The sequence below is a fragment of the Haliaeetus albicilla genome, chromosome 23, assembly GCF_947461875.1.
Source record: "Haliaeetus albicilla chromosome 23, bHalAlb1.1, whole genome shotgun sequence".
In the NCBI taxonomy this organism is placed as follows: domain Eukaryota; kingdom Metazoa; phylum Chordata; class Aves; order Accipitriformes; family Accipitridae; genus Haliaeetus; species Haliaeetus albicilla.
The window spans coordinates 509,293-532,645 of NC_091505.1; the positions used below are offsets into that span (position 1 = coordinate 509,293).

Consider the following 23,353-nt stretch of genomic DNA (forward strand, 5'->3'; position numbering starts at 1 on the left):
GCACGGGAGCTTTCCTCGGAGCTTGCCTGCAGCTGGTCCGGTACAGCATCGCTGGCTGTGCCATGCTGGAAGCGAAGCTGGGCTGGGGCACGGTTGCAGACTCTGTCCCCAAACCTTCTGCGCTGGGACCCTCGGCATGTGGGTGAGCCCAGGTGGTGCCCAGAGCCACTTATGCTGGGAAAAACGTGTCTCCAAAACATGTGCCTCATGGGCCCAGCCCCCTTTTGCAAGGGAAGCCTGAAACAGCAAAGCCCCGGGCTGATCCCTTGGCTCTGGTGGTGTGTTGCTTCCCTCCTTTTAAACAGTTTGTGTCTTAGCCGAGGCCCGTAGGCCAAGCTACGCCAGCCTGGGCCCCTCTTCCTGAATGTGGCAGGGGGGAAGGGTGTGAAAGTCCAAAATATCTGCTACCTGCATTGTTTCTGCATTGGGGATTAACGCTAATTATTCCCCCATTGTCTTCAGTTCCTGCAGGAAGCCTTGTTTATCTTACCCGCTTCACCAGGAATGCAACCCCAAGGAGCCTGTGCAGATATATTTAAACTTGCACAAAGCAGCACAATAGCCTTTGAATTTCCCGACCCCGTGGCATCCGTCACGAGCGTGGCCATGTCACGAGCGTGGCCATCGCGTTTAGTGGTTTTGGGGTTTGGAGGCTGGAGCGGATGCTTGGCTGGGGCAGCCCAGCGAGGCTCTGTGGCAGCGGCTGGCTCTGAGCTGACTTGCACAACCTCCAGTTAGCAGCGCGCGAGGTTGGGATCTCTGCAGGGAGGTTGGAATAGCCTTTTTCTTGCTAGCAGTGCTGAGCAACAAAATGGGACTGAAGCAACATCGTCTGCAGCTTGCTTTTTCATGGGCTTGCAGGGCTGACGCAGTGCCGCAGCACATGTGCTCTGCAGAGTGCTGTCTGAGCTGCTCTCTGGGGACACGCCGTAGCCCTTAGCGGGCTGAGACATTGATGGCAACCTTGGTCCAGGCAGCAGCTCCTGGCCCTTTTGGAGCCATGCCTTGCTTGTGTGGCCCATTCCAGTTTTCTCCCTTCTCCTGTGGGGCTGCCCAGTGCTGCTCTGCAGCATGCATCGGGGAGTGCAGCGGGGGGATTGATGCCAAGCACTGGGCTGCACGCTTGGGCTCTGTGCCTTCGCTGGGATGGGGCTGTACTGTGCAGGAGGAACCCCTTCATTGGTTGAGGATCTGTCTTCACTCTGTCCCCCAATAAACATCCCTCCAGTAGTAGCCTCGATGTTTGCACACCGTGAGGGTCCCTGGAGAGCACCAGTGGCAGGCCAGCTCCTTGCTGTGCCATGCTTGTGTTGCAGCAGCACCGGTTTCTTCCCAGGTTTGGGTCTGTCTCTTCTGGCTCCTTCCTGCGCTGGACTTTGCCGTGAGCCCAACCTAACCTTCGCTGCCTCGCTTTGTTTCTCAGCACCTCTTTAAACCCTGCTCCCTCGCGGGTGAGCAGTGCCGGTGTCCTGCGTTGAGACTTGGTGGCCCAGTCTGGAGGGGGGATAACCCCAGTGTGGCTCATGGGGCGCAGTCCTTGAAGGATGCTCATGTCCCGCTATGCTGCCGGGGCTGCGAACACTGGTGTGGGCTGCTACTTCTCCAGCCTCCGGAGAGACTGAGGGGTTCACCCTTGAAATACACTTCTCCTCGGCCACGCTGCTGCTCCAAAAAACTGGGGGATTTATGCGCAGCTGCCTGCGCTGCCTCGCCTTGCTTCTGGTTTAGCGAAGGAGCTGAGCTTCCACGGTTGGCGCAGGTAGAAAGTGGGGTGCTGGGTGGTGGTGTGGGGGGCTCTGCTTGCTCTGTAGCTAATGGCTGTGGGCCCTGGCAGTGCCTGACGTGGTGCTACATCAGTCGGGTCTTTGCCTGCAGGAGCTCTGTGCAGGGCTGGGTGCCTCCCCGTGCAGCATCCATCTGAGGGATAAAAGCTGTGACTCGCTCTTGAGCCCAAAAGGTTATTATAAAGCATCAGCTGCTGCTGCACTGCATTTGCAGCCATGCCCTCCTGTCGTCCTTGCAGGGCCACAGGCCTCTGGCTGCTTGCAGGGACGTTGCTGGGCTGGAGCTGCATTGCAGGCAGTGCCTGAGGAAGAGGGGAAGGACGCAGAGCTGCGGGGTGCACTTGGAGAAAGGCTTGGATCAAAAAGCTGCTGCGATGTGTGGTCTGGCAGGAACCAGCCGGGTGCAGGTCTTTTTTCAGGAGCTGCTGGTGCTGACACAAGTGCTGCGTTTTGCTCGCCTGCCTTACAGCAGCTGACCGTGCTGGGCAGCGGAGGAGAAGCCGTTAGACCAGGGTGGCAGGAGAGCAAATAACTGCAGGAGAGGTGAAGGAAGGAGGGAGGTGGCGAGACCTGGGGCAGAGGAGGGGTTTGGTGGTCAGGGGAAGGAGGATTTGCAGGGGGATGGCAGGGCTGCCGGCACCAGGGCCGCGGGAGCGGCGGACGTGCCAGCTTGGTGGTGTGCCAGGTCCCCAGCTGCTTTTCTCAGTGACCGGGCTGGAAGTGGCTTGCTCACATCTGCACCGGTCTTGGGAAGGTGGGGCTGCTCCTGCTGCCGCTGCAGCCCTCGGAGCCGGGCACCTGCAGATGTCCCTGGCTCCGGCACCATAGGCTGGGGCTGCCCGGCATCGCTGCGACCCCCCGGCTGCAGGGCTTTGGCCCCCGAGCTGCGGTGGCAGCTGCTGGCAGAGGGGCAGGGGCTGCTGGGTTTTGGCAGTGCCAGGCAGAAACGCACAGCTGGGGAGGCTGGGACGGACAGACGGACACAGCACAGTGCGTGGAGAGGAGGTCTGCGATGGGCTGCTGCCTGCCTGAGGGTAAGCCTGGCTGCTGCAGTCCCTGGCTTTACTAATTGCCGGAGCGCAGAGGGCCCTGGGGAGCTGCGGCATTCAGTAGGAATCAAAAGCAACCGTGCTGCGCTCTAGGGACCTGCCGAATCGCAGGGGACCAGAGAGATGCCCTGCACCTTGTTGTGTCCTGTCGACTCCCAGGCCACTGAAGGAGGTGGCAGGGGAAGGTTTCCATGCCGTGTCTGTGGGAATTGCCCCTTAAGGCTCCAGGAGGGTGATGTGCACCGTTGCTGCGTGGCGTTTCTTTGAACCGCTTGAGCTGCTGAGAAATCCGTATGGTGCGATTCTTGCACGCGCGGCTGCAAAAGCCGGTGAGCAAATTGCAGGAAATCTCTCCCTGATCTGCCTTGCACGTCGTAAACTCCAAACGCCGGATCCCCTGGGAGCCTTTGGTGGGAACATGCTGTGCTGAGGTCCCGTGGGAGCGTTCGGGGAACTGTCGCCTTGCCGAGCAGGGCAGAGCGCAGCGCCTTGTGCATGCTGCTGAGCCGGGCACCATTTGTAGGAAAGAGGTAAAATCTTCCCTTCGACCAGGACGTAAGTGGATTAAAAACAGACGAACTTTGGTTGGTGCTTGCCTCCCTGACATCTTGGAGGTGAATGAGGTCTCTCCCTGGTGGAGACCTTGTGGACTTTGGCTGGAGCATCCTTGCCCCATGTGGGTACCCTAAGAGAAGCTCCTTGGAGCTGTTTCTGCTCCCTGGTGAGCTCATCTGAAATGTGAGTGGTGCTGGGCTCGCACCAAAGGCTTTGCCTCTATGGGTGAAGCATTCAGCTCCATCTGCAGAGGGCTGTTGTGGATGCTGGTGGGTTTGGGGTGCTTTCAAGATCACAAAATCCAGATGATGTGCTGTGAGGCTGGCACCTGGTACTGGTGAATGGGGAGCACAGCTGAGTGATGGCTTGTATTCTTGTGCAGTCATGACTGACTTAAAACCTTTGTACTTCATCCTGCATTGCAATCCTATCAGGCTAGACAAATATGACATTAGCAGCTGACAGTTTAACATTAGGCCAAAAAACCTCCTATTGTCATGAGCCCTTCCCCTTGTACTTTCCAGCCCCCAGGAGTGTGGCTCTTCATTTCACACCGGGTGAATCGGAGGTGGCTGCAGATGGGAAGGTTTCATTGCATTGCCAGAACAAATAGCGTAATCAATTGATTTCTGCACAGCTGTAAAAGTATTAGCCATTTAAAACAATGGGAAATGTTCAGCTCTGATGCTGGCAGGAGCAAAGGGATGGTGGGGCATGCTGGGTGTGGAAGGTGCTGAGCTGGGGGCAGCATATTTGGGGGAATATTGGGGAGAGTCTGCTGGGGCAAAGGCTTCTTGCGTATATAAAACCTACAGAAATCCCTGGAGGGTGACGGGTGGTGGAGGCTTGTGGAGCCACTTGACAAACAGAGAGATGTTATCAGGAAGAAAGAAGAGAGGAGGGGGGGGGTGGAAGATGCAGCCCCCCAAACCAGAGCAGCTTGAGGGGCAGCCCTGGAGCTGATGCAGTGGGGATGGGAGCAGTGGCCGGTGGGACGGCCGTGCCAGACTGGCGATGCTGATGGGGCGGCTCGAGCGCCCTGGCTTGGGGCAGTACCTGCGTGTTGGTTACTAAGGCTTGTGCAGAGTTCACACATTGGGAATAATCCCCTTTTTAGGGTGGCGGGGGGAACCCAACCAAAACTAGTTGTGCAAGCTGTGAGGGCAGAGGTGTTTAAGGGGCGCACAGAGCAGGTCGTGGGAGCCCTTCCCAGCCCTGGGAGCTCTGCTCTGTCACCGGAGCCTGACAGGGAGAAAGAGGATGTTGTGATGAAGCAAACCAGTTTCATCCCATCAGTCAAGACAACATAGGCAGCAACGAAGATGAAATTCCCTTGGGGAATAAGGTACTGTGCAAACGGAGAAATTAAAGAGCAACAAATCACCAGCGCCCGGTGGGCTCCAGCCAGCTCTTCTGAAGGAATTTAACAATGAAGCAGCTGAACTGCCAGCAAAAAGTAATCTCTCATTAAAAGCAACTGCTGCATGGGAGCACAGCCTCTTCTGCTCTGTCCTTAATTTAAAGAGGTACGAGAACTGTGGGAATTACAGAGCAGCTAGCTTTATTTTAGCACCAAGCAAACTGGCTGAGAAAATAATTAAAGCTCATGTGGAAATGCCTGTGCTTCAGTGTGATAGGTTAGGGACAACAACGCATGGCTTTTATACAGGAAATCCAGTTTAATCGGGGTTTTTTTTCTTCTTTTTTTCAGTGTTGTGATAAGGTGATTGCAGAGAGCAGTTGGGAGATGAATTATTTGGATTTTCAGAAAGCCTTGGACAAATTTGCTGTTATTGAGGGAACTGTTAAGGCAGGAGCTGTGGGAGGAAAGGCCAAATTCTGTTCGATGTTTTCAGATTTACTGGGAGGAAAGAGCGAGCAAAGAGGAGCGTGCCGCAGCTACGGCCTGGCCGAAGGATGCTCTTCACCAGCTGGGGCTTTAAGCTTGAAATATAGTGTTAAATATGCCTAGCAGCTCCACACGCACCAACCTATCAAGGTTGCAAGTCAAGCACAGAAAAATTAGGTAATGCCATGTCTAAATGGGCTGGATGAGCCTGATTGCCTCCCCTCTCTCTCTCCCTCAGGTATCTTCATTAAGTAGGAAGCTGTTGCTAATGACACGGTTGGGGGCTATTTTTCCTTGTGGGACCCCTGTTTCTCTTGGGACAGACCTGTGCCAAGGGCAAATTTAGGGCAGTTGGTTGGAAAGGCTGATGTTTGCAGGAGCGTGGTGTTGTCAGCAGGGCTGAGGGGAGCAGAGGGGGACCCCCTCTCCCCTGACAAACTGGGGTGTGGGTCCCTGCTGCTGTGGGAGGGTTCTGCTCAGCCGGAGTGGGAGCTGTGCTGGACAGCCTGGGCTTCTTGGGGATGGGACGGCACTGTTGGATGGGGTTTTTTATTTTTCCCTGAACAGTGATCCAATTTTGGGCTAATTTTCCCGAAGACAACAAAAAGCGCACAGACAACTGCTGCCCAGATTTTATATCCTGCTGTCATGGAGCCAATTAAGGAAAGGGTTGCCATATTTTATTTATTTTTTTAATGTACGGGTGGAGCAACATAGCTTTTTTAAAGCCTCATTCTTGGAAGTGGCTGAGCAATTTGGGCTGAAGTTTTTTTGGGGGGGTGGGTGGGTGGAGAAAGGGGGGGGGAGAAGAAAAAAAAACAAAAAAAATTCACGCTTGGTGTGGAAAATATCAACCTGAATTGTTGGCATTTGCCTAAGCAGCTCCAGAGAGGAGAGGTGGTTTGCAATGTGGGGCTCTGAAAGGCTGGCAAAGCCCTGCCCAGTTTTGGTGCTGGGGGAGACCGGGAGGACTTAGCAAACACTGGTAAAAGTGAGGGCTGGCAGAGATCAGGAGGGTGTGCTGGAGGGCAAAATGTGACCTGCAGACGTACCTTGTTGGGTTTTAAATTCTGTGTAACTTTAGGAAAGTGGGTGCTGCTGTGTCTGGCTCAGCAAAGGCTGAAGCTCGCTGAGCACAAGGCAGATTGACCTGTCACCACCAAATGGCAGCGAAGCCAAACGCTGCATGGGACTTGGGTTTTTTAGCCTGGTAAACCATCTGCAGTTGTACAATAATTGTATGCCTGTAGAGCACTGAGAACTGCATCCTAAATAAATCAAACCCATAACTCGCGGGGCTTGGGAAGAGCTGTGGCACTCCTTGCGCCGTGCGTCTGGCCGTGGGCAGGGGTAGGAGGGCAACTTCAAGATGTAGTTGTGGCCAAGCCCAAGAAATGAAAAGAAATTGCAGCTGTCAGTTTTGGACACAGATACAATGTGTCATATTGATTTTTCGTATCCGAACTCCACGGCACAGGGCTTGCGTGGCATGGTTGTGTGAGCAAGAGCTTTCTTGCACCAGGGGCCAAGGGGAAACCACAAGCAGAAGGAGCAGGGGGAATTTGGGGCTGGCTGACCGTGGCCTGAGGGGATGTACGCCGGGATGTCCCCTCCCAGGTATAGATGGGGTGATGTGAGCAGCATCTCCTCCTGCTGTTTCTCTCTCTCCTCACTTCTTTCCTTGGTCGCAAACCTCCGCATCGCTGATGATGAACCTTTGAGCTTGAGTTGCAATGAAGCATGTTTGGCTTTGATCTTGTAAAAATAATAATTTGTGAGAGGCAGTAGGGGAACCTTTGTATCAAACGGCTCTTGGTATAATTTGCTAAGGATATCCTGTGCACCCCTGGGGCTTGCCATGCTTGTGCTGCTCCGAGTCAGCAGATGGGCTTCAGAGCCTGTCAAAAAGCTGGGCTCGAAGTGAAAGCACCAGTCGCTCTGTGTCCTGGTGGAGCCGGTGGCTGGCTTTGCCGCCGGCTCCGCAGCACCCACAGCATCGCTTTTCTTGCCGTGGTGCTTGCTGCCTTGCCCCTTTCCTTCTGGCTCTGCCCTTGTTTCTTTGGCAGTCATTGATTTATTTTTTATTATTTTTTCTCTTTCCCTTGGGTTTTGAACAGAGCTCAAATTAACGCAGCCAATTCTTTTCCTCGGCGTCAGCAGCAACCTGTCATCGGGGTCGGTTTTATCCCGCGAGCAGGAGGTGCTTGCTCTCGGCTGACGTGCCGGCTGCCGGTGGTGTCGGAGGATTGCAGAGGCTGGAGGTGTTTACACCAAGTGCTGCTGCTGAGGTTTGTCCCTTTGGGCAGAGGAGGGCTGGGGTGCAACCGCCATTCCCTGCTGCTGGGCTGGCACGGGGGCTCCGGGTGGCATGCGTCGGGCTCCCACCACCTTGAGCAGTGGCGAGGATGCAGGGGCCACAGGCGTGCGCATCTCTCCTGTGGTTGTCCTCTCTGAGTTGTATCTCACGCCCTGCGTATCAGCCAGGAAGCGAAAGCAGGGAGGCGCGGAGCAGCACGTGGGGATGCGTGACACCCGTGGGGTCTGCACGCACCCACAGCACGGGGCAGGGCAGGTCACAGTGATGCAGGTGGGGGCTTTGCCCACATCTCACCTGCTGCACAGACTGACCTTCAGCAGCGCAGGTGCCCGCTGGCCAACTGGCACCCACCTAAAGCCGCTCCTCGCTGCCATTGTGCTGAGCAAAGGCACGCCGCACGTGTGCTGGAAGGACGCTGTGTGCCACGCAATGGGAGAAATCCCACCCAGGCGTTTCCACGGCAAATATTTTTAGTTTTATGTTACTGCTTTGTTAAACTGCTGCTGCTTGTAGTCGCAGCCCTGCCTGGCTGCCAGGAGTTTCCCCAGGGGCCGCTGTGAGCGTGGCCGGGGCTGGCTGACCCTTGGGCACAAGTGACACGGGGTTGTTTGTAAACTGTGTTAATATTTTATAACTTTTATATTTAGGGAGTTAATGACTATAAACAAAGCAGATTTTAATCTAATCAGCTATTCCTCGTGCCACATCAATCCTGGACATCAAAGCGAACATCAAAGTGAGAGGCATGAAAGGCTTCGAAGGCAGCGCCAACTGCTTCACCCAGGTGCATCTCTGAGCGAGCTTCCTCGTCCCTGCTTCTGCCCCAGCCTGGTTTTTGAGGCTCCTCTCAGTTATCTTGGATCTAAAGGATGTTGTCCCAGCAAGGAAAACAAGATTAACATAAGAACGGCCCTCAGGAACAAAGCAAAAGGCTGTTTAAACTTTTTGCATCTTTTCACCTCAGATGGCAGCGAAGCTGGGCGCTTCAAAGGCAGGCGGGAGCTCGTGGTGCGTGCGGCGTCTGTGCCATGGGAGGCTGGCCAGGTGATGAGCGGCTCTCCCTCTGCCCTGCAGAGGCTGTTGGGGAGCTTCTCGCGCCAATCCTTGTTTTTAAATTCTTTTCCTGATGTCGGTCAGACTCTGAAACAAACCGTGTTCTTGTCCTTTGCTTTTTTTTTCCCCTTTGTGTTTTGCTGGCCAGAGAGAATCCGTGGATGAATTGGGGAGGTGAGGGGTGCTCCGCTCCCCGTGCAGCCGGGAGCGTTGGGCTCTTACGGCAAGGCAGCCGCTCCGCCTGGAGCGTCCTGGCAAAGCAAGGGACCAGCCCTGATTCAAAGGCACTTTGTAAGTTTTTAAAGTGTGAGCGCTCAAAAGGAAGTGCTGGGGAGCTGCCCCTGGCTGCAGTGATGGTGATGGGGGGTGTTATGGCTGTGCCACAGGAGCCCCCTCGTCCTGCCAGGCTTGGAGCACAGTGGGGAGCCCAGCAGATCCGGCTTGCGGCAGGGGACGGCTGCTGTGGAGTGTGCAAGAGTTCCTGGGCAGGCGGCCAGGAGCGTTTCCTCCCCGCCGCTTTCCCATGGCTGAGATGGGCTCCGAGGCTTGAGAAAAGCACCAGGGGCCACAGAGAGGAAGCTGTTGGGAGCCTTTGCGCTCCTCAGCTTTTTTGGATGCAGCTGCTTTTCCACTGTCGCTCTTGGGGGGAAAAAAAGAAGTAAAAATATGTGTATATATGATGTGCAAGGCTGCATTTGGGCAGGCCTTGATAAGGTTGCTGCAGCATTAACATATCCAAATATCCAATTGCTTAATTTTATAAGCCCCTTGAAATGGTGCAGGGAAGAGCTCAAGATCTCTAGGCACTTGCAAATCCTATTTCAGGCAATTAGGAAGAGATGGTGCGATAGGCAGGGACTGCGGGCAGGTCCCAGCAGGGCACCCGTGTGATTTGCCATTTGCAGGTGCTGGAAGCAGCCGTCCGCCCGGGGCGGGCAGGCAGAGTCCCCCTGCCATGGCTGGGGACAGCTGCCAGCACCGCTTACTGGTGAGGCTGGAGCCGGCCCTGGAGCACGCTGCGAGTGCTGGGATTGCTTGAGGCTCTGCAGGCGCTTGGCAGGAGGAGGTGGGTTGGAAAATACCTGCAAAAGGTGGGACTGCTCCCCGGCTGCTGAGCCGCAGGCGCTGGCTGGCCCCGCTGCCACGTCCCCTGCCTGCCCGGGGGACGACTTGGGGCCTTCTGCAGCCAGACTCTCTCCTGCTTCTGCTGGTTCATCCCATCCACGCTTAGGTTACAGCCCCTTTTGACAGTGTTTTTCCTCTTCACCCCAAACGGAAGTCCATGCACCCTGCCGAGGTGTTTCTGGAGTGGAAACGTGGCCGGGCTGGGCACTGCGTTGCTTTTCATCGGGGCTGCTCCTGCAGCAGCGCCGAGGTGAGGGGGTTCCTGCTGGGCTGCGATACAGGGGTGGGTATCACAGTGGGCATCGCTCGGAGCCGGGGCCGAAGGAGACCTGGAGGCACCGTGTGTGCACTGGGTGTCGGGTGCGATCTGGAGCACGGGTGAGAAAGGAGAGGCTGAATCCAACCCCGTGTCGCTGCGTGCTTTTGGCTGCCTCCCTTTGCTTTGGGGGTGGTGTAGGGTAGGGCTGGGAAGGCTGCAGTATGGCAGGGACAGGCTCTGCCCCTGGGCTCTGGGGCATCTCTGCTGGGAGAAACCAGTGTGCAGGTGCCAAAGGGCCACGCTGCTGGCCCAGCAAGCAGTGGGACAGGCAGTCACCCTCAAACTGGACCTGCTCATGTCTCCCGATGCTCTTGATGGGGTGCGCTGGGAGGGCGCAGTTACGGACTGAGGCTCTGCTACCCAGGTCTTGACTTTGGGTGGCTGTTTGGTGTCTGTAGGCAAGCAGAGCAACACTGAGCTCTGGCCCAAGGTCTATCATGCAATGCCTGAACTCCTCGGTTAAGGGGAGTGGGATGCCATAACGCCCAGTGCGGCGCTTCCCACGAGCGAACAAGGTGAAAAACGCTCTGTAGGTTGGCGAGGGGTTGCAGGGCCCATAGCTGAGTTTGGGGAGCTGTCGCTGATGATGGCTGCTGGTCTGTGGTGGGACAGAGGTGGTGATGTGCAATGGGAATGAAACAACTGAAGAAGTCAGGGCAGGTGGATCCGGGGATGACAGTGTGTGGTTTCCGTCAGCTGATTGCTGCTGCTGCTGTTTGTCTCTTCCTGACTCTGATTTAATTAGAAAGCAAAGCCTTGTTCCTGGTGAAGGCTGTTGGAGTGTGGGCTGGAGAGAGGAATGCATTTTGGGCTGGGTCTTTGGGCTTGAAAAAAAGGTGACTGCTTGGGGCTGGGCACCCTTGTCTGGGATGGCGGCTAGCAGGCAGTAACACCCAGCTTCACCTCTCCCGCCTCTGGAGTACCAGCACCAAAGTCCCAAGCCGTTTTCCTCGTAGGCATCCCTCTCGTCAAAGGCCATCTTGTCATGAATTTGGAAAGAAATCCCCCGCCTGCCCCTTCTGTACTTCCTCGTCCGGGAGCTCCTGCTGCCCTGCTTGTGCTGTCTGTGCCCTCCAGTGTGGAGCATCCCCCGGGAGGGCTCAGCTCCTGCTGGCACCTCCCGGCTCCAAGCACCGCACAGCTGGACCCTGCCCTGCTCCCTCTTTCCAGATAATTAAACACTCCCTCTCCTCTGCAGGAGATATTCCCAGCCGGTGTCAATCCGGAGCAGCGGCACGCTAATTCGGAGCAGAGAGAGCTCTACAAGTGCTTCCCTCCACCGGGTCCCTGTGGAGAAGCAGCGGGGCTGATTAATTGATTGCTGGTTTGCTTCTAACGCAGAGCAGAGCTGGAGGCAGCGGGGCTGCTGTGAAGCCCACCCCGTCCCCCTCCTCGCTAATTAGCCCCTGTGCATGGCTGTGGTGAAGCTGGGGAGGGAAGCGTGTGGTTTCTCTTCTCGGCACCTGCCAGGCTGCTATTGTCTTCCCCTTTTGTTTCGGAGACCTGCCAGAAGCTGGCACGAGGTCTGGAGGTGGGTTCGCAGCCTGTGCCCGCTGAGAGTTCGGTGGGGTTTTTATTAAGATGGGGCTGTTGGTGTGCTCTCCCAGTGCCTGCTGCTTGCTTGTGCTCCAGCCCAGATGGAGAAATGTCCTGCAGCCTGGGTGGAGAGGGAGCTCGGTGGCTGCCGGGTGCGTGGAGGGGACAGCATTTGGGAGCGTGCTGGGATGCCGGCACTTGTGGTGCAACTTGGTGCTCTGCAAAACCGGAGCTTGGAAACAGTGAAGACAGCAGGTTCGGTTGCTTGCAGAGAGCCCGTTTCCAGCCTGGTGCAGGGGAGGCAATCTAAAAATACAAGCTTGTTTGCCTCCAGCTGGAGTTGATTTGGGCATCCCTGGTTGTTGCTGGAATGCAGTGGAGGACAGCTGAGAGATGGAAGTTTGCAGACTGTAATTTCGCTGCTCTTCCTTCCCCACCCCGTTCCTAAAAGGCAACAGCCGGGAGAAACACAGAGCAGGAGGATGGTATGTTAGAGCTCGTGACCCACTTTGCTCAGAGTTTCCAGGACATGATTCACCTTTTCCCCTTCACCGAAAGGAGACAGGGCTGTGTAGCTGCTAGAGGGGATATTTAGAGATTTATCTTTGCTGTGCAGCAGAGCCTTTATGCATGGGAAACCAGCACAGCCCCCTGCTCCCGTCTTGGGCAGCACTCACTAAAAGAAACATGAAATCATGTGGTTTCTCCTGTTTTGGTCTTCAGCCTTGCTGTCCAAGTCCTCTTCCCTGGCTGGGCTGGAAGTTGATGGAGAGGAGCTTGCTGCTGTCCCTTCTCCCTTCCCCTCCAGTCGGCTCTCCTGTCCCTCAGCACCCCTGGGCTCTGGTCCGAGCTGGTGGCTCGGCTCAGGTGGACAGTGTGGTGAGATGCTTCAGCCAGGCTGTAGTAGCAGTGTTGGGGTGATGTGCCCGACTCCCCTGGGCACCCGTTTCTGGTGGAGAGGAGCTGCCCGGGAGAGCTGCTCTCTCACGTCTCTGCTCTCCTCTCTCCCAGGTACCAGACCACCTTCCCTGGTTTTTGATGCTGAATCAGGATCGTTTTAACTAAAGATGGAAACACTGGAGTCAGAATTGACCTGCCCAATCTGCCTGGAGTTATTCGAAGACCCTCTCTTGCTGCCGTGCGCCCACAGCCTCTGCTTCAGCTGCGCCCACCGCATCCTCGTCTCCAGCTGCTCCTCCAGCGAGTCCATCGAGCCCATCACTGCCTTCCAGTGCCCCACGTGCCGCTATGTCATCTCCCTCAACCACCGGGGCCTGGAGGGCCTCAAGAGGAATGTGACCCTGCAAAACATCATTGACCGCTTCCAGAAGGCATCCCTGAGCGGCCCCAACTCCCCCAGTGAGAGCCGCCGCGAGAGGACATACCGCAACAGCCCTACCATGTCCGTGGCCGGCGAGAGGATCGCCTGCCAGTTCTGCGAGCAGGATCCCCCGCGGGACGCGGTGAAGACGTGTATCACCTGCGAGGTGTCCTACTGCGACCGCTGCCTGCGGGCCACCCACCCCAACAAGAAGCCCTTCACCAGCCACCGTCTGGTGGAGCCCGTGCCCGACGCGCACTTCCGAGGACTCACGTGCTTGGAGCACGAGAACGAGAAGGTGAACATGTACTGTGTTGCTGACGACCAGCTCATCTGTGCCTTATGTAAACTGGTGGGCCGCCACCGGGACCACCAAGTGGCATCCCTCAGCGATCGCTTTGAGAAGCTGAAGGTAAGCACCCGGCGCGGCCGCAGTGAGCCGGTGGGCGAGGGTGTCTGCAGGGGCCGGTATTTGCTGAGGGATGGTTGTCAGAGCAGAAGCTGGTTCCGGATGCCCCAGGCGGCACCTCTGGTTTAAGCCAAACGACTCCTGAAAGATGTAGGCTGTAGGATGCAGCTTGTGGGCTCTGCCAGGACCCTGGTACTGGGAGGCTGAGCTGGGTCTCGCTTGTGCAATTAGAGCAAAGTCTTTGCCAGTTTTTTTTTCTCCTGCTGGTGTGTGTGTGCCAAGCCCAGGCACTGGACCTTCACCCCAAACAGCCAGACAGCGAAACACCATCGGGCACCGAGGTGCCCTGTGGCTGTTGCCTCAGGAGGGTGGCTTTCCCCCAGCGTTCATCCTGTCCTGTGAGAGCTGGGGTGGCAAAGAGTGGCCTGGGGGAACCTGTGAGCATGATCCCCTGAAGCTGTTGCGCTCGGGCTGTGCGTGCTGAGCCCTCTCGGAGGATGGGAGCAGGACAGGTTGGGCTGTGGGCATTGCCTCTTGGAAAGCCACTCTGCAGGCTTCTAGCCTGCAGGCTGCGGTGTGTGGGAACCCTCCTGTTGTCCATAAAACCTCCCCTGCAGGCTTTACCCATGCCTGAGGACCGCTGTCCCCCAAGAAGTGCTCCGGGGAGTGCTTTCATGTCCTCCTCGAGCCGGCTTGCTCAAAGCTTCTCCACTGTGAGAGAAGAGGGCCAGGCTCTGGGAAGTAATGGGTGATGAATGGGTCGGGAGCAGCCCTGCTGAGAAGGACTTGGGGATGCTGGTGGGTGAAAAATTGGACATGAGCCATCAATGCGTGCTCACAGCCCAGAAAGCCAACCGTGCCCTGGGTGCATGGCCAGCAGGTCGAGGAAGGGGATTCTCCACCTCTACTCCGCTCTGGTGAGACCCCCCTGGAGCTCTGCATCTGGCTCTGGGGTCCCCAGCACAAGGAGGACGTGGACCTGTTGGAGTGGGACCTGAGGAGGCCACAGAAATGATCTGAGGGATGGAACCCCTCTGCTAGAAGAAAGGCTGAGAGAGTTGGGGTTGTTCAGCCTGGAGAAGAGAAGGCTCCGCAGGGAGACCTTATTGTGGCATTTCAATAGGTAAAGGGGGCTTCTGAGAAAGATGGAGAGAGAGTTTTTACCAAGGCCTGTAGCGACAGGACGGGGGCAATGGTTTTAAACTGAAAGAGGGTAGGTTTAGGTTGGACATAAAGAGGAAATCCTTTATGACAGGGGTGGTGAGACACTAGAACAGATTTCCTGGAGAAGCTGTGGATGCCTCATCCGTGGAAGTGTTCAAGGTCAGGTTGGATGGGGCTTTGGGCAGCCTCATCTAGTGGAAGGTGTCCCTGCCCACAGCAGTGGGGGCGGACTAGATGGTCTTTGAAGGTCCCTCCCCACCCAAACCCTGCTGTGAGGCAGCGATGGAGCTCTCCTCTGCTTCCCAAGCACCCCAGACTCCTCCTCTGTCCTTCACCCTCCCACGGGATCTCAGTGCTTCAGCTTTTTGCAGATGCCATCCCTGGAGGGGCCGTCCTGACCCGTCCTCTGTGTCTCCCAGAGGGAGGGTGCTGTCTTGCGGAGAAGGTGGCTGGAGGCTGGCCAGGATTTGGAGGCTTCTGAAGACCTCCCCCCCCCACCCCCCCCATGGTCCTGTTGGCTGGGGTCTCCCTTCCACCTGCGTCCTCCCGAGACCAGTGTTTCCAGCAGCAGGGAGCTCCTGTGGTGGGGAGCCTCTTCTCTATGACAGCCCACGCTTTCCATCCTAATTTCCCCTGAGCTGAAGCGGCAGAAACAGGCAATCGTTCTCCAGCTCCCTTCGCTTGTAGCATGTATTGATCCGAGCTGAATTACTGTTCTGCTGCTCTTCAGGTAGGAGAGAGCAAACTTCCCAGGGATCCCTCTGGAGTACTTTGAAGCTTAATTTTTATGCAGTGGCTGCGGTTGTACTGAATATTGTGTGAACCCGTATGGATGATGTTTGACCTATATAAAGTTAGAAATCCCTCTCTGTCCCCTGTGCATTCCACATGAGTCTGCAAAACACTTTTAATATTAAAAAAAGAGGAATTAAAAAAAAAAAAAGCTGGTCCCATTAGAGGTCACGCTGGTGAGGCTGTAACTGTGGCAGCAGTCATATTCCCATTATAACCCTTCTCCTGTGTTTCCAGCTGCTTCTTCCTTGGTCCATTCTCCCTTAACATTCTGGGCTTGTTCTGACCCAAAAATGCTTTTCTTGGTTCTTTGTCTTGTTAATGTTTTGAACAAAATTAATCTGTCTGCTGTTATGTTTTTTAAGGGCAGAAGAAATATTTCTATCACTTTAGCAAAAATATAGAAGACTTTTTTTATGTTCAGGCCAGATTATTTTTTTCTTCCTTTTCTTTCTGGGCATCAGTTTGTTTAAAAGAAAAAAATCTTTCTAGATGTCCAGTTTCCTGGGCTGGTTTCCCACCTGCCCTTCTCCAAAATCTCTCAAACCCAATGTGACATGCCCAGTGATGTGACTTAAAACATCTGTGGCGGCAGGAGGAGCGTGCTGTAGGATGTCCCGTACTTTATTTCTGTCTCCCACCATGTTCCAGCCGCAAGGCCTGCCTTTCAGTAGGTGCTGCCAAATGGTTATGGTGCCGGTGTGTGCCCGCGAAGTGTCTGGGGTCCGTGGTGGCTGATATTTGCCTTCAGACCTCGGTGTGCCTGTCTCGTCTTCGCATCTTGCCTCACCTAAGCTTCCCCTGGTGTGTGGAGCAGTGCCAGCAGCCTGGTCCTTAGTCCAGGACATTCTTTTTCCATGAGGAAATGTCTCAATTAGCAAATTGGAAACCTTAGAAAGAAATGACCATGTATGTTTGCGTGCAGTAAAACCCAGGGATAGAAATTAAAACCCTTTTAATATTTTCCCCCTAATCTGGCCCGTGTCAGCTAGCCAGGCAAACTTATCTGAAGACAAAAATGCTTGACAACCTAAACCGTTTCTTCAACCAGCCAAATTTTGCACATTGCCAGAACACCATTTACTTTTTTTCTTTTAATAACAGTCTTAAGTGATTTTGGATGAGGAGGGAAGCTCTCCTCTGCTCGAAACATTCTTTCTGTGCTATTCATCCTTCCCAGCTCCCCGTTCCACTGCAGGAGCTGTAGCTGAGTTGGGGACAGGGGAGAGGACAGTCACGCTGCCTCTGCCTGAGCTTGCCTGCTGGTGGCAGATGTGGCTTTATCCTATGTGTGGGGGGACCTCAGTTGCGTGTCTGTAATCCCTGCCTCTGGCCGTGCATCGGTTGGGCTTTTTTTTGGATGGTGCTTTTCCTAATGCTCTACTTCCACCGCAGGAATTGCACGGGATCAATGCCGAGCTTTACCGGCAGAGTCGATATTTGCATTAGTATTTTGTGTCGTCTTCCTCGTACAGCTTCCGTCTATAGTTCTGACCACAGCGTGGTCTCTGGCAATATTTGAAATCCTTGCAAGGATCTAAAATACTTGCAATCATTAAAAATGTGCTGGGATGGGAGCACTGGCGGGATGCAGCTGCCCAGGAAGCTGCAGCTGATGGAGCTGGCTGCTCTCTCCTGCAGCCGCCTTGCCCCCCAGGTCTGCCCGAAGTCCCCCCCCGTGCCCCACGGCAGGGCTCTGCCCCCTCCTTTCTCTCTTTAAGTCATTAATCAGGGAGTTACGTTGCAGCCAGCCTGCTCTTGAAGTTCCGCGGTACGCTTGGGCGTCAAGCAGCGAGCAGTTGCTCTTAATCTCCGGCTTTGATCCTGTAGCTAGAGTGAGCTGGAAACGCCTTTCAAGTTGGTTTTTTTTGTTTTTTTTTTTTATGGAAAATTGGGTTTTGAACCGAGTAACTTCATTTTGTCAAACAGGCTGTGCTTTCCACAAAAATCTTTGGTGGGGAATTTTTTTTTTTTCCTCTTTAGAAGAGCTGAATGCCTGAAAACCATACTGTTGTGTCTAAACCCTAAACCATCTCCCAATCCTCCCCTTCCCCTCTGAGCTTATTTTACATCAGAAATCTCTAGTGCGTGCCTGCAGTGTGACTTTCCCATGGAGAGGCTCTGCAATGATCTGTCCATACCATATTATACACCTCAAGGTGCTTTAGGAACCATCTTTAATCCCTTTAACGCATATTATGGATTTTTACTTTGTGCATCTTCAACTCCACTTGTTTATATTATAAAGAAGCTAGTAAGTGCGAGCAGTTTTCCTGAACTGCGGTAAATCTGAGTCGTGAACATTGCTGGGCTGAGGTTTTGGACCTGCCCCGTGGTTGCTCACATAATACCCATTGCTTTGGGATAAAGTAGTTCTTGCTCTGATTATGGTGCTGTTTGCCAGTGCATAATTCTGCACCCTGTTCTTTCAAGCCCACGAGTTGGCTCGTCCATAAAAGCAACTTTGCCGTGTGCTTCACCTCGGACATTGGCAGTTGCTTGCCAGCGCCAGCAGCCGCTGGCAGAAATGATGCAAACGCCAGAGATGCTGACAATGCAGGATAAACCGCAGTTATTTTCAACCCTGGCTGTCCAACACTGCTAGATTTGCTGTGCCAAAAGCATCCACCTGTTTTTAAGATGGACAGAGAGGGTTTTCCCAGCTCCCCTCTCCTTTACTGGGACTTGCAGCCTAGCCCTTATTGTCAGATGGGAACCAGGGTCTGGGAGCATCTGAAATTAAGAGGGGACCGTGCAGTATGCCAGGCAGGACAGGGCGGAGGTTGAAGTGCTGGGCTCGCCCGTGCGGTGCAGGAGCATGTCTGGGAGCTTTCCAAAGCTGGGATGCCTGAGATGGATGCAGCAGCATCCTTTTTCCCTGGGAAGGCTCCACATCAAGGGTTGTCAGCTACAGAGATGATGAGGGAAGGGAAAACCAGCTCTTTGGATAGAAAAGTGCTTCATAATAAAGTGGCTATTTCCCAGCGCTGCACTTGAGCGCTTGGAGAACTGCAGATATGGGAGATGAAATACTTTGTGGTAGCATCCTGCCAGGCAAGTGGTGTGGGTAAGGACAGGCAAGCAGGTGATGCGAGAGGGACCCGGAGGGAAGGCAAGCGAGAGGCACGATGCTTTTAAGAGGTTGGATTTCTGCCCATGTTTTCTGCTTGCTTCGAGGTTTCGGTGTTTGCTCGTAGCAACCTATTTGAGTGGGTCCTGCTGCAGTGTGACCCACGGTGCTGAGGCTCATGCTGAAATATTCACGTATAATCCTGCGCCGATGGATACTTCTCTTCAACCAGAAAGGCTTGCCTCGTGCTGCCGCCTTTTATTCATTTACAGGTGCAATGGGTAGAGAAAGAAGTGCTCCTTCCCTTCTCCCTCACCAGGCAAGGTGGCATTCACATTAACATTTACACTGGTAAGGGAGTGCGGGCATGTGTCTCTGCTTCAAGCTGGCCTGCCCAACCAGAGCCTTGAGAGAGGGCACGTGCTGGGCTCTTCAGGCAGAGACTTGGCGTGCTGCTGATTGAGGACTCATCTGGTGACATAATTATGTCTGTGCAGAGCAGGCAGCTCCAGCAAACGCTCGGCTTTGAAGCGGCACCCATTCAGCTGGGAGAAGAACCTGGTGGTGCCTTCAGAAAGTGGGCCTAAGTTAACATTGCACGTTTTAAGGTGTCTTGGTATCTCTTGTCCTCTTGCTGCTCACCTTACAGGTCGCTGGCTGCCCAAACGCCCCCCCCGGCATGAGCTCGCAGAGGTCCTGGGGTGCCACCTGAGCGTGTCTTTTGGGATGTGCGTTGCTTGGAGTGCCCTTGCTCAGCCTTGGACCACCAGTCCTGCCGCGTTGTGCAGCCCTGCTTGCGGTGGTGAAGCATCCGCCGGCAGTGCGGACCGGGCTCGCTCGTTGGTGGCGTTGGCCTCTGCTTCCCCAACCCAGCGGGCAGCGCGGGCACTCCCGATGCGTGAGCTTGGCTGTGAGCAGTCGAAGTGCATCAGGATTTTGGTGCTTGTTTTCCCTCTCTGCATGTTCAGGAAGGGTCGAGATGTTGAACACAATCAGTGGCAAAGAAGTCCGTCAGCCTGGGTTGATGGCTGAAAATCGACATTAAAGATCAAATTAAAAATGTATGTAGATTAAGAGCAAAACTAATGGCTTGACCTAGATAAAGCGAGCGCCTAGGACAGCAGCACATTATCTGCCGAGTAAAATCTCGGCCAATTATAAATTCAGATTGCTTGAAACTCATAATTACAATCCTCTCTGCGGAGCGCTGCCCTGCCGCGGGTCCTGCCTGCACTGGCAGTGGCTGCCGCCGTGCCGGGGCCGGGCACGAGGTTACGCTGCGCAGTGACTCCCTGCGAGGGAGACATTACAGCAAGAAAGGCTTTGACTGAAGAGCTCTGGCTCGCTCCTTCTGTCTGTGATTTGTGGTGGAAGGATTTTTAAGAGAAAGGATTTTGCCTTAATTATTCTCTCCTGTCCTTTGGCTCTCACCTGCTCTGTTCCCTTTGCAGGAACCGGATAAGGGCCAGCTCAGAGGAGGCTTTTCCTTTGCTGTTGCTGAGGCTTCTGTTGATTGACAGGCTGGGAATACAAAAAAAAAAAAAAAAGTGTTTTGTCCCACTTTTATATCCGCTCTTTGCTAAAGAAAGAGCAATAAGCCAGGTGGAAAGCCCCGCTGTCTGTTATGCTTCAGAGAGGTATGCTGCCTCCAGTGGGTTTATGTGAGTGGGACTCAAGATTAAAAAAAAACAAAAAACTCCCTGTGCTAGACAAATTGTATGCAGAAAGCTGATAGTTATTCCAAGGCTCTTAAGAGAGTGGTGGGGTAGAAAAATGAGGAAAAAAAACTTCCTTCACGCTGCAATATAGGACTTCTTTACCTTGGGACTTGTGAACATGTTCTCACTTGCGCTGTGTGAGTCACTGAGATTGCCGCTTAATTTATAATTTACTGTGCTGCCATGGGGCTAAACTGAATTTTTATACATATATATATATTTCCCCCACACAAAGAAGAGTTAGCTGAGAATGATGGTTACAATTGTGACTGCTGTGACTCCTACACGGAACATGGGGGGCTGTTACCAGCAAAAATAGAGAAAGCTGTGGTTGTGTTGTAGCTGTCAGCTCCTTTACCCTTAACCAGCAGCAGACATGGTTTTGCTGCTTCTCTTTGAGACCAATTTAGAGAAGGACATGCAAACCCAGCTGAGGCTTGCTCCAGACCAGGTTTGTGGTGGTGGGAGCTGGATTGGCCCTGCTGCTTTGGGGACCCTGGGAGGGTGACACGTGGTCACCTGCGGATGCTGCAGCCCCAGCTGTGCTGGCAGAGGGGCTTTGAGCCCCCTTGGCTGCAGCCCTGGCTTAGCCACAGTTCAAGCTTGCCTACAGTGGTTGCAGTACTGGTGCAGGCAAGTCCTTCCCTCGCAGCTGTGCTGGAGAGCCAGGTGCCTGCACTGTGACCTGCCACAGCTTTGGGATGATGAACTGGGGCTGCAGCTGCTGAGGTTATCGATGGGTGTTTTGGGGGAAGCAGAGCCCCTGCCTTCCCCTGCCAGCTGGCTCCTCAGCCTTACTTGCTGTTTCTTTTGCTCGAGTCCAGGCATCTCTACTCCCCAGCAAACTCCTGAGGCTTTTTAGCATCGTCTTTTTTCTCCTAAGGCACATAGACAGTGGGGGGGAAGAAAACCATGGTGTGCTTTTATTATTATTTCGGGTTGAGTTTGTAATCTAGTGACTGGTTATAAGAGATGTTTCTGAGCAGGGGAAACCTGTGGTCCAAAACAGGGTCCCCAGTGCAGGGTTATCGGTCCCATCGTTTTGTTTGCAGTGGCAACTGAATGCCTTGCAAAGCAGCAAGCACTTAACTGATGTTGAACACATGCAAAAGAGCATCTTGCCTTGTCCCTGATGCAGACAAAGGCCTTTGATCCTCGGCCAGGTTCCCATATCAAGGGATTGCCCCTGCCTCTGTCTAGCAGTGCAGTGTGCCCTTTGGATGTCATGCAGCCGGAGTCAGTCGTGGCTATGGCTTGGATGCCGAAATTGCAACCCGTTGAGGACCCCTTAATGGGAAATTGCGAAAGGTCCTGGGAGGTCTGACACACCTGCATGAGCCAAGGGCACCTGCAGCCGTGCTCGGCCCCATGGAGGGGACAGGCCCCAGGATGTGGTGTCCTCTCCCCAGGGACGTGGAGGCCGCTCGGATGCAGGGAAGCTCCATGCACTGGAAGCTGTAGCTGTGGAAATAAGGCTGGCAATAAATAAGGTTGAAAGTAAAGCTTAGAGCTGTGGCCCTGTTTTCTGGTGGGGTTTGGTGGGTTTTTTGTGGGTTTTTTGTTGTTTTTTTTTTTTTTGCATGCTAGTGGGAAGCATCAGCAATGCAGGGTGGTCTGCACGTGGGTCTGTCCACCTTCGAGCTGCTGCCCTGGGGTCGGAGAAAGCCCCAAGAGGCAGGAGAAGGCTCATGAGTACGTCTGGGGCTGGCGTCACCTCCCCGCAGCCGGGGCTGCCCTTACCCTTTTGCTCAGATTGCACTGAAAACGCTCACTTGATGCGCATAGCAGGAGCACGTCACCCAGTCGGCCACCACAGCGTAACGCGCCCTGGGGCAGGTGGGAGCACGGCACTGCTTTGGCTGTAGCATTTAGTATGAGTCCTATGGAAACACAACATCTTCCTGGCTGCTTTGCCCCGTGATAGGAGTGGGATCAAAATGAGCCCTGGTGTCTGATGTAGCTCCCAATTTAAGTTTTCCGTTAGCATGGAGGGCACAAGTGTTGGTAACTGCTTAAATATCGATCATTTGTAGGTCACGGGGACCAGAAATTGTCACTGAGTGCTGGGATCCTTGTTTTGTTTTGTTTTTTTCCCCAGAAATCTGCTTGGGGGGAAGGGGGGAAGGGGTTGGATTTTTTCTTTCCTTTTTTTTTTTTTTTAAACTAAGCTATTACGAGTCTTGAGATAGCAGACTTGAGGAACTGTGTTGGTTAGGTTAATCTCTTGCTTTTTCCAAAACTATTTTCACATCCAAGCCAATTTCAGTGTTACTATCTCAAGAGCAGCTTGAGCTGGAAAATGAAAGTGCAAAGCTGTGCAAAAATCACTCACAACACTGTGTTTGGGATGAGGCTAAAGGATTAATCTCCAGCCTTTGTGTCCTGCGAGATAGCAGGCCAGAACTGAAGTCTATGGAAGAAGCAAGATGGTAAGCAGATGAATTTATTTTTAAATAATAGGTGTCACCTTCTATTAACTTCCCCTCCCCTCCAAATGCCTTAATTTCAAGAAGTGGCTGGTGGTCAATCGGTTCACCTGTTGCATCAGCCTCAAGCAGTAGGAAGTGATGAAGGTGATGGTTAAGGATATGAATGAATTTCACCCTTGTTGGGCTTGATAAACCAAAATTCATGGCTCTTATCAGTTGTGTGAGTGTGGGACTGTGAGCGCAGGACACTGCTGGGGAAGATGCTCGTGGGGGCTGGTGGGCTTGGAGAATTGACTTGGAGAGATGAAGGCAACAAGGAATGTGCCATTGACCCGCTGCCTGGCAGCGCTCGGTACAGATCCCTCGGTTAAGGGATGTGGCAGAAGGTGAGCGGCCATGCCCAGGACAGCAAGGTCAGAGGAGCAAGGGAAGGGCAGATGTGGGATGTTGGGGTATCCAGGCAGCAGCTCTGGCCCTTCAGCTCCTTGCTTTTCAGCTCCTTGCTTTGGGAGATGTCTCACTTGGGAAATCGCCAGCTTTTGATGGGAGAGGGGCTGCCAAGAGCGTCAGACAGCATCTTCCGTGTCCTGGCTTTCGGGATGGTTTTCAAAGGATGCAGCTGACTTGAATGCCGCATCTCTGCAATCTTGCAACCAGCTTGTGCCCGCGCCTGCCGCAGCCTCGCCTGCAGCCTCCCAGCTTCTCCCAGCTTGAGGGCTCCTCCAGGCCTTCGTAGTGGCAACAGCAAAGCATCAGATATGCTTTCAAAAGCACAAAGAAGAGGAATAAAATAAAAGTCCCTGAACCTTTTGCCATCAACATTGGCAACACACTCAGGATGAGTCCGTGTGGGCCACGTTTCT

General features: G+C 54.1%; 1 protein-coding gene across 3 annotated transcripts in view; it reads left to right on the forward strand.

Moving 5' to 3' along the window:
* MID2 (midline 2) overlaps positions 1-23,353 on the forward strand; it is a 138,323-nt gene that overhangs the window by 30,651 nt on the left and 84,319 nt on the right. For all 3 annotated transcript variants that reach the window (XM_069810755.1, XM_069810756.1, XM_069810754.1), the window contains exon 2: positions 12,599-13,320. In XM_069810755.1, coding sequence (XP_069666856.1) covers positions 12,655-13,320 — 666 coding nt within the window. In that variant the 5' untranslated portion in view covers positions 12,599-12,654. The remainder of the gene's footprint in view (positions 1-12,598; positions 13,321-23,353) is intronic.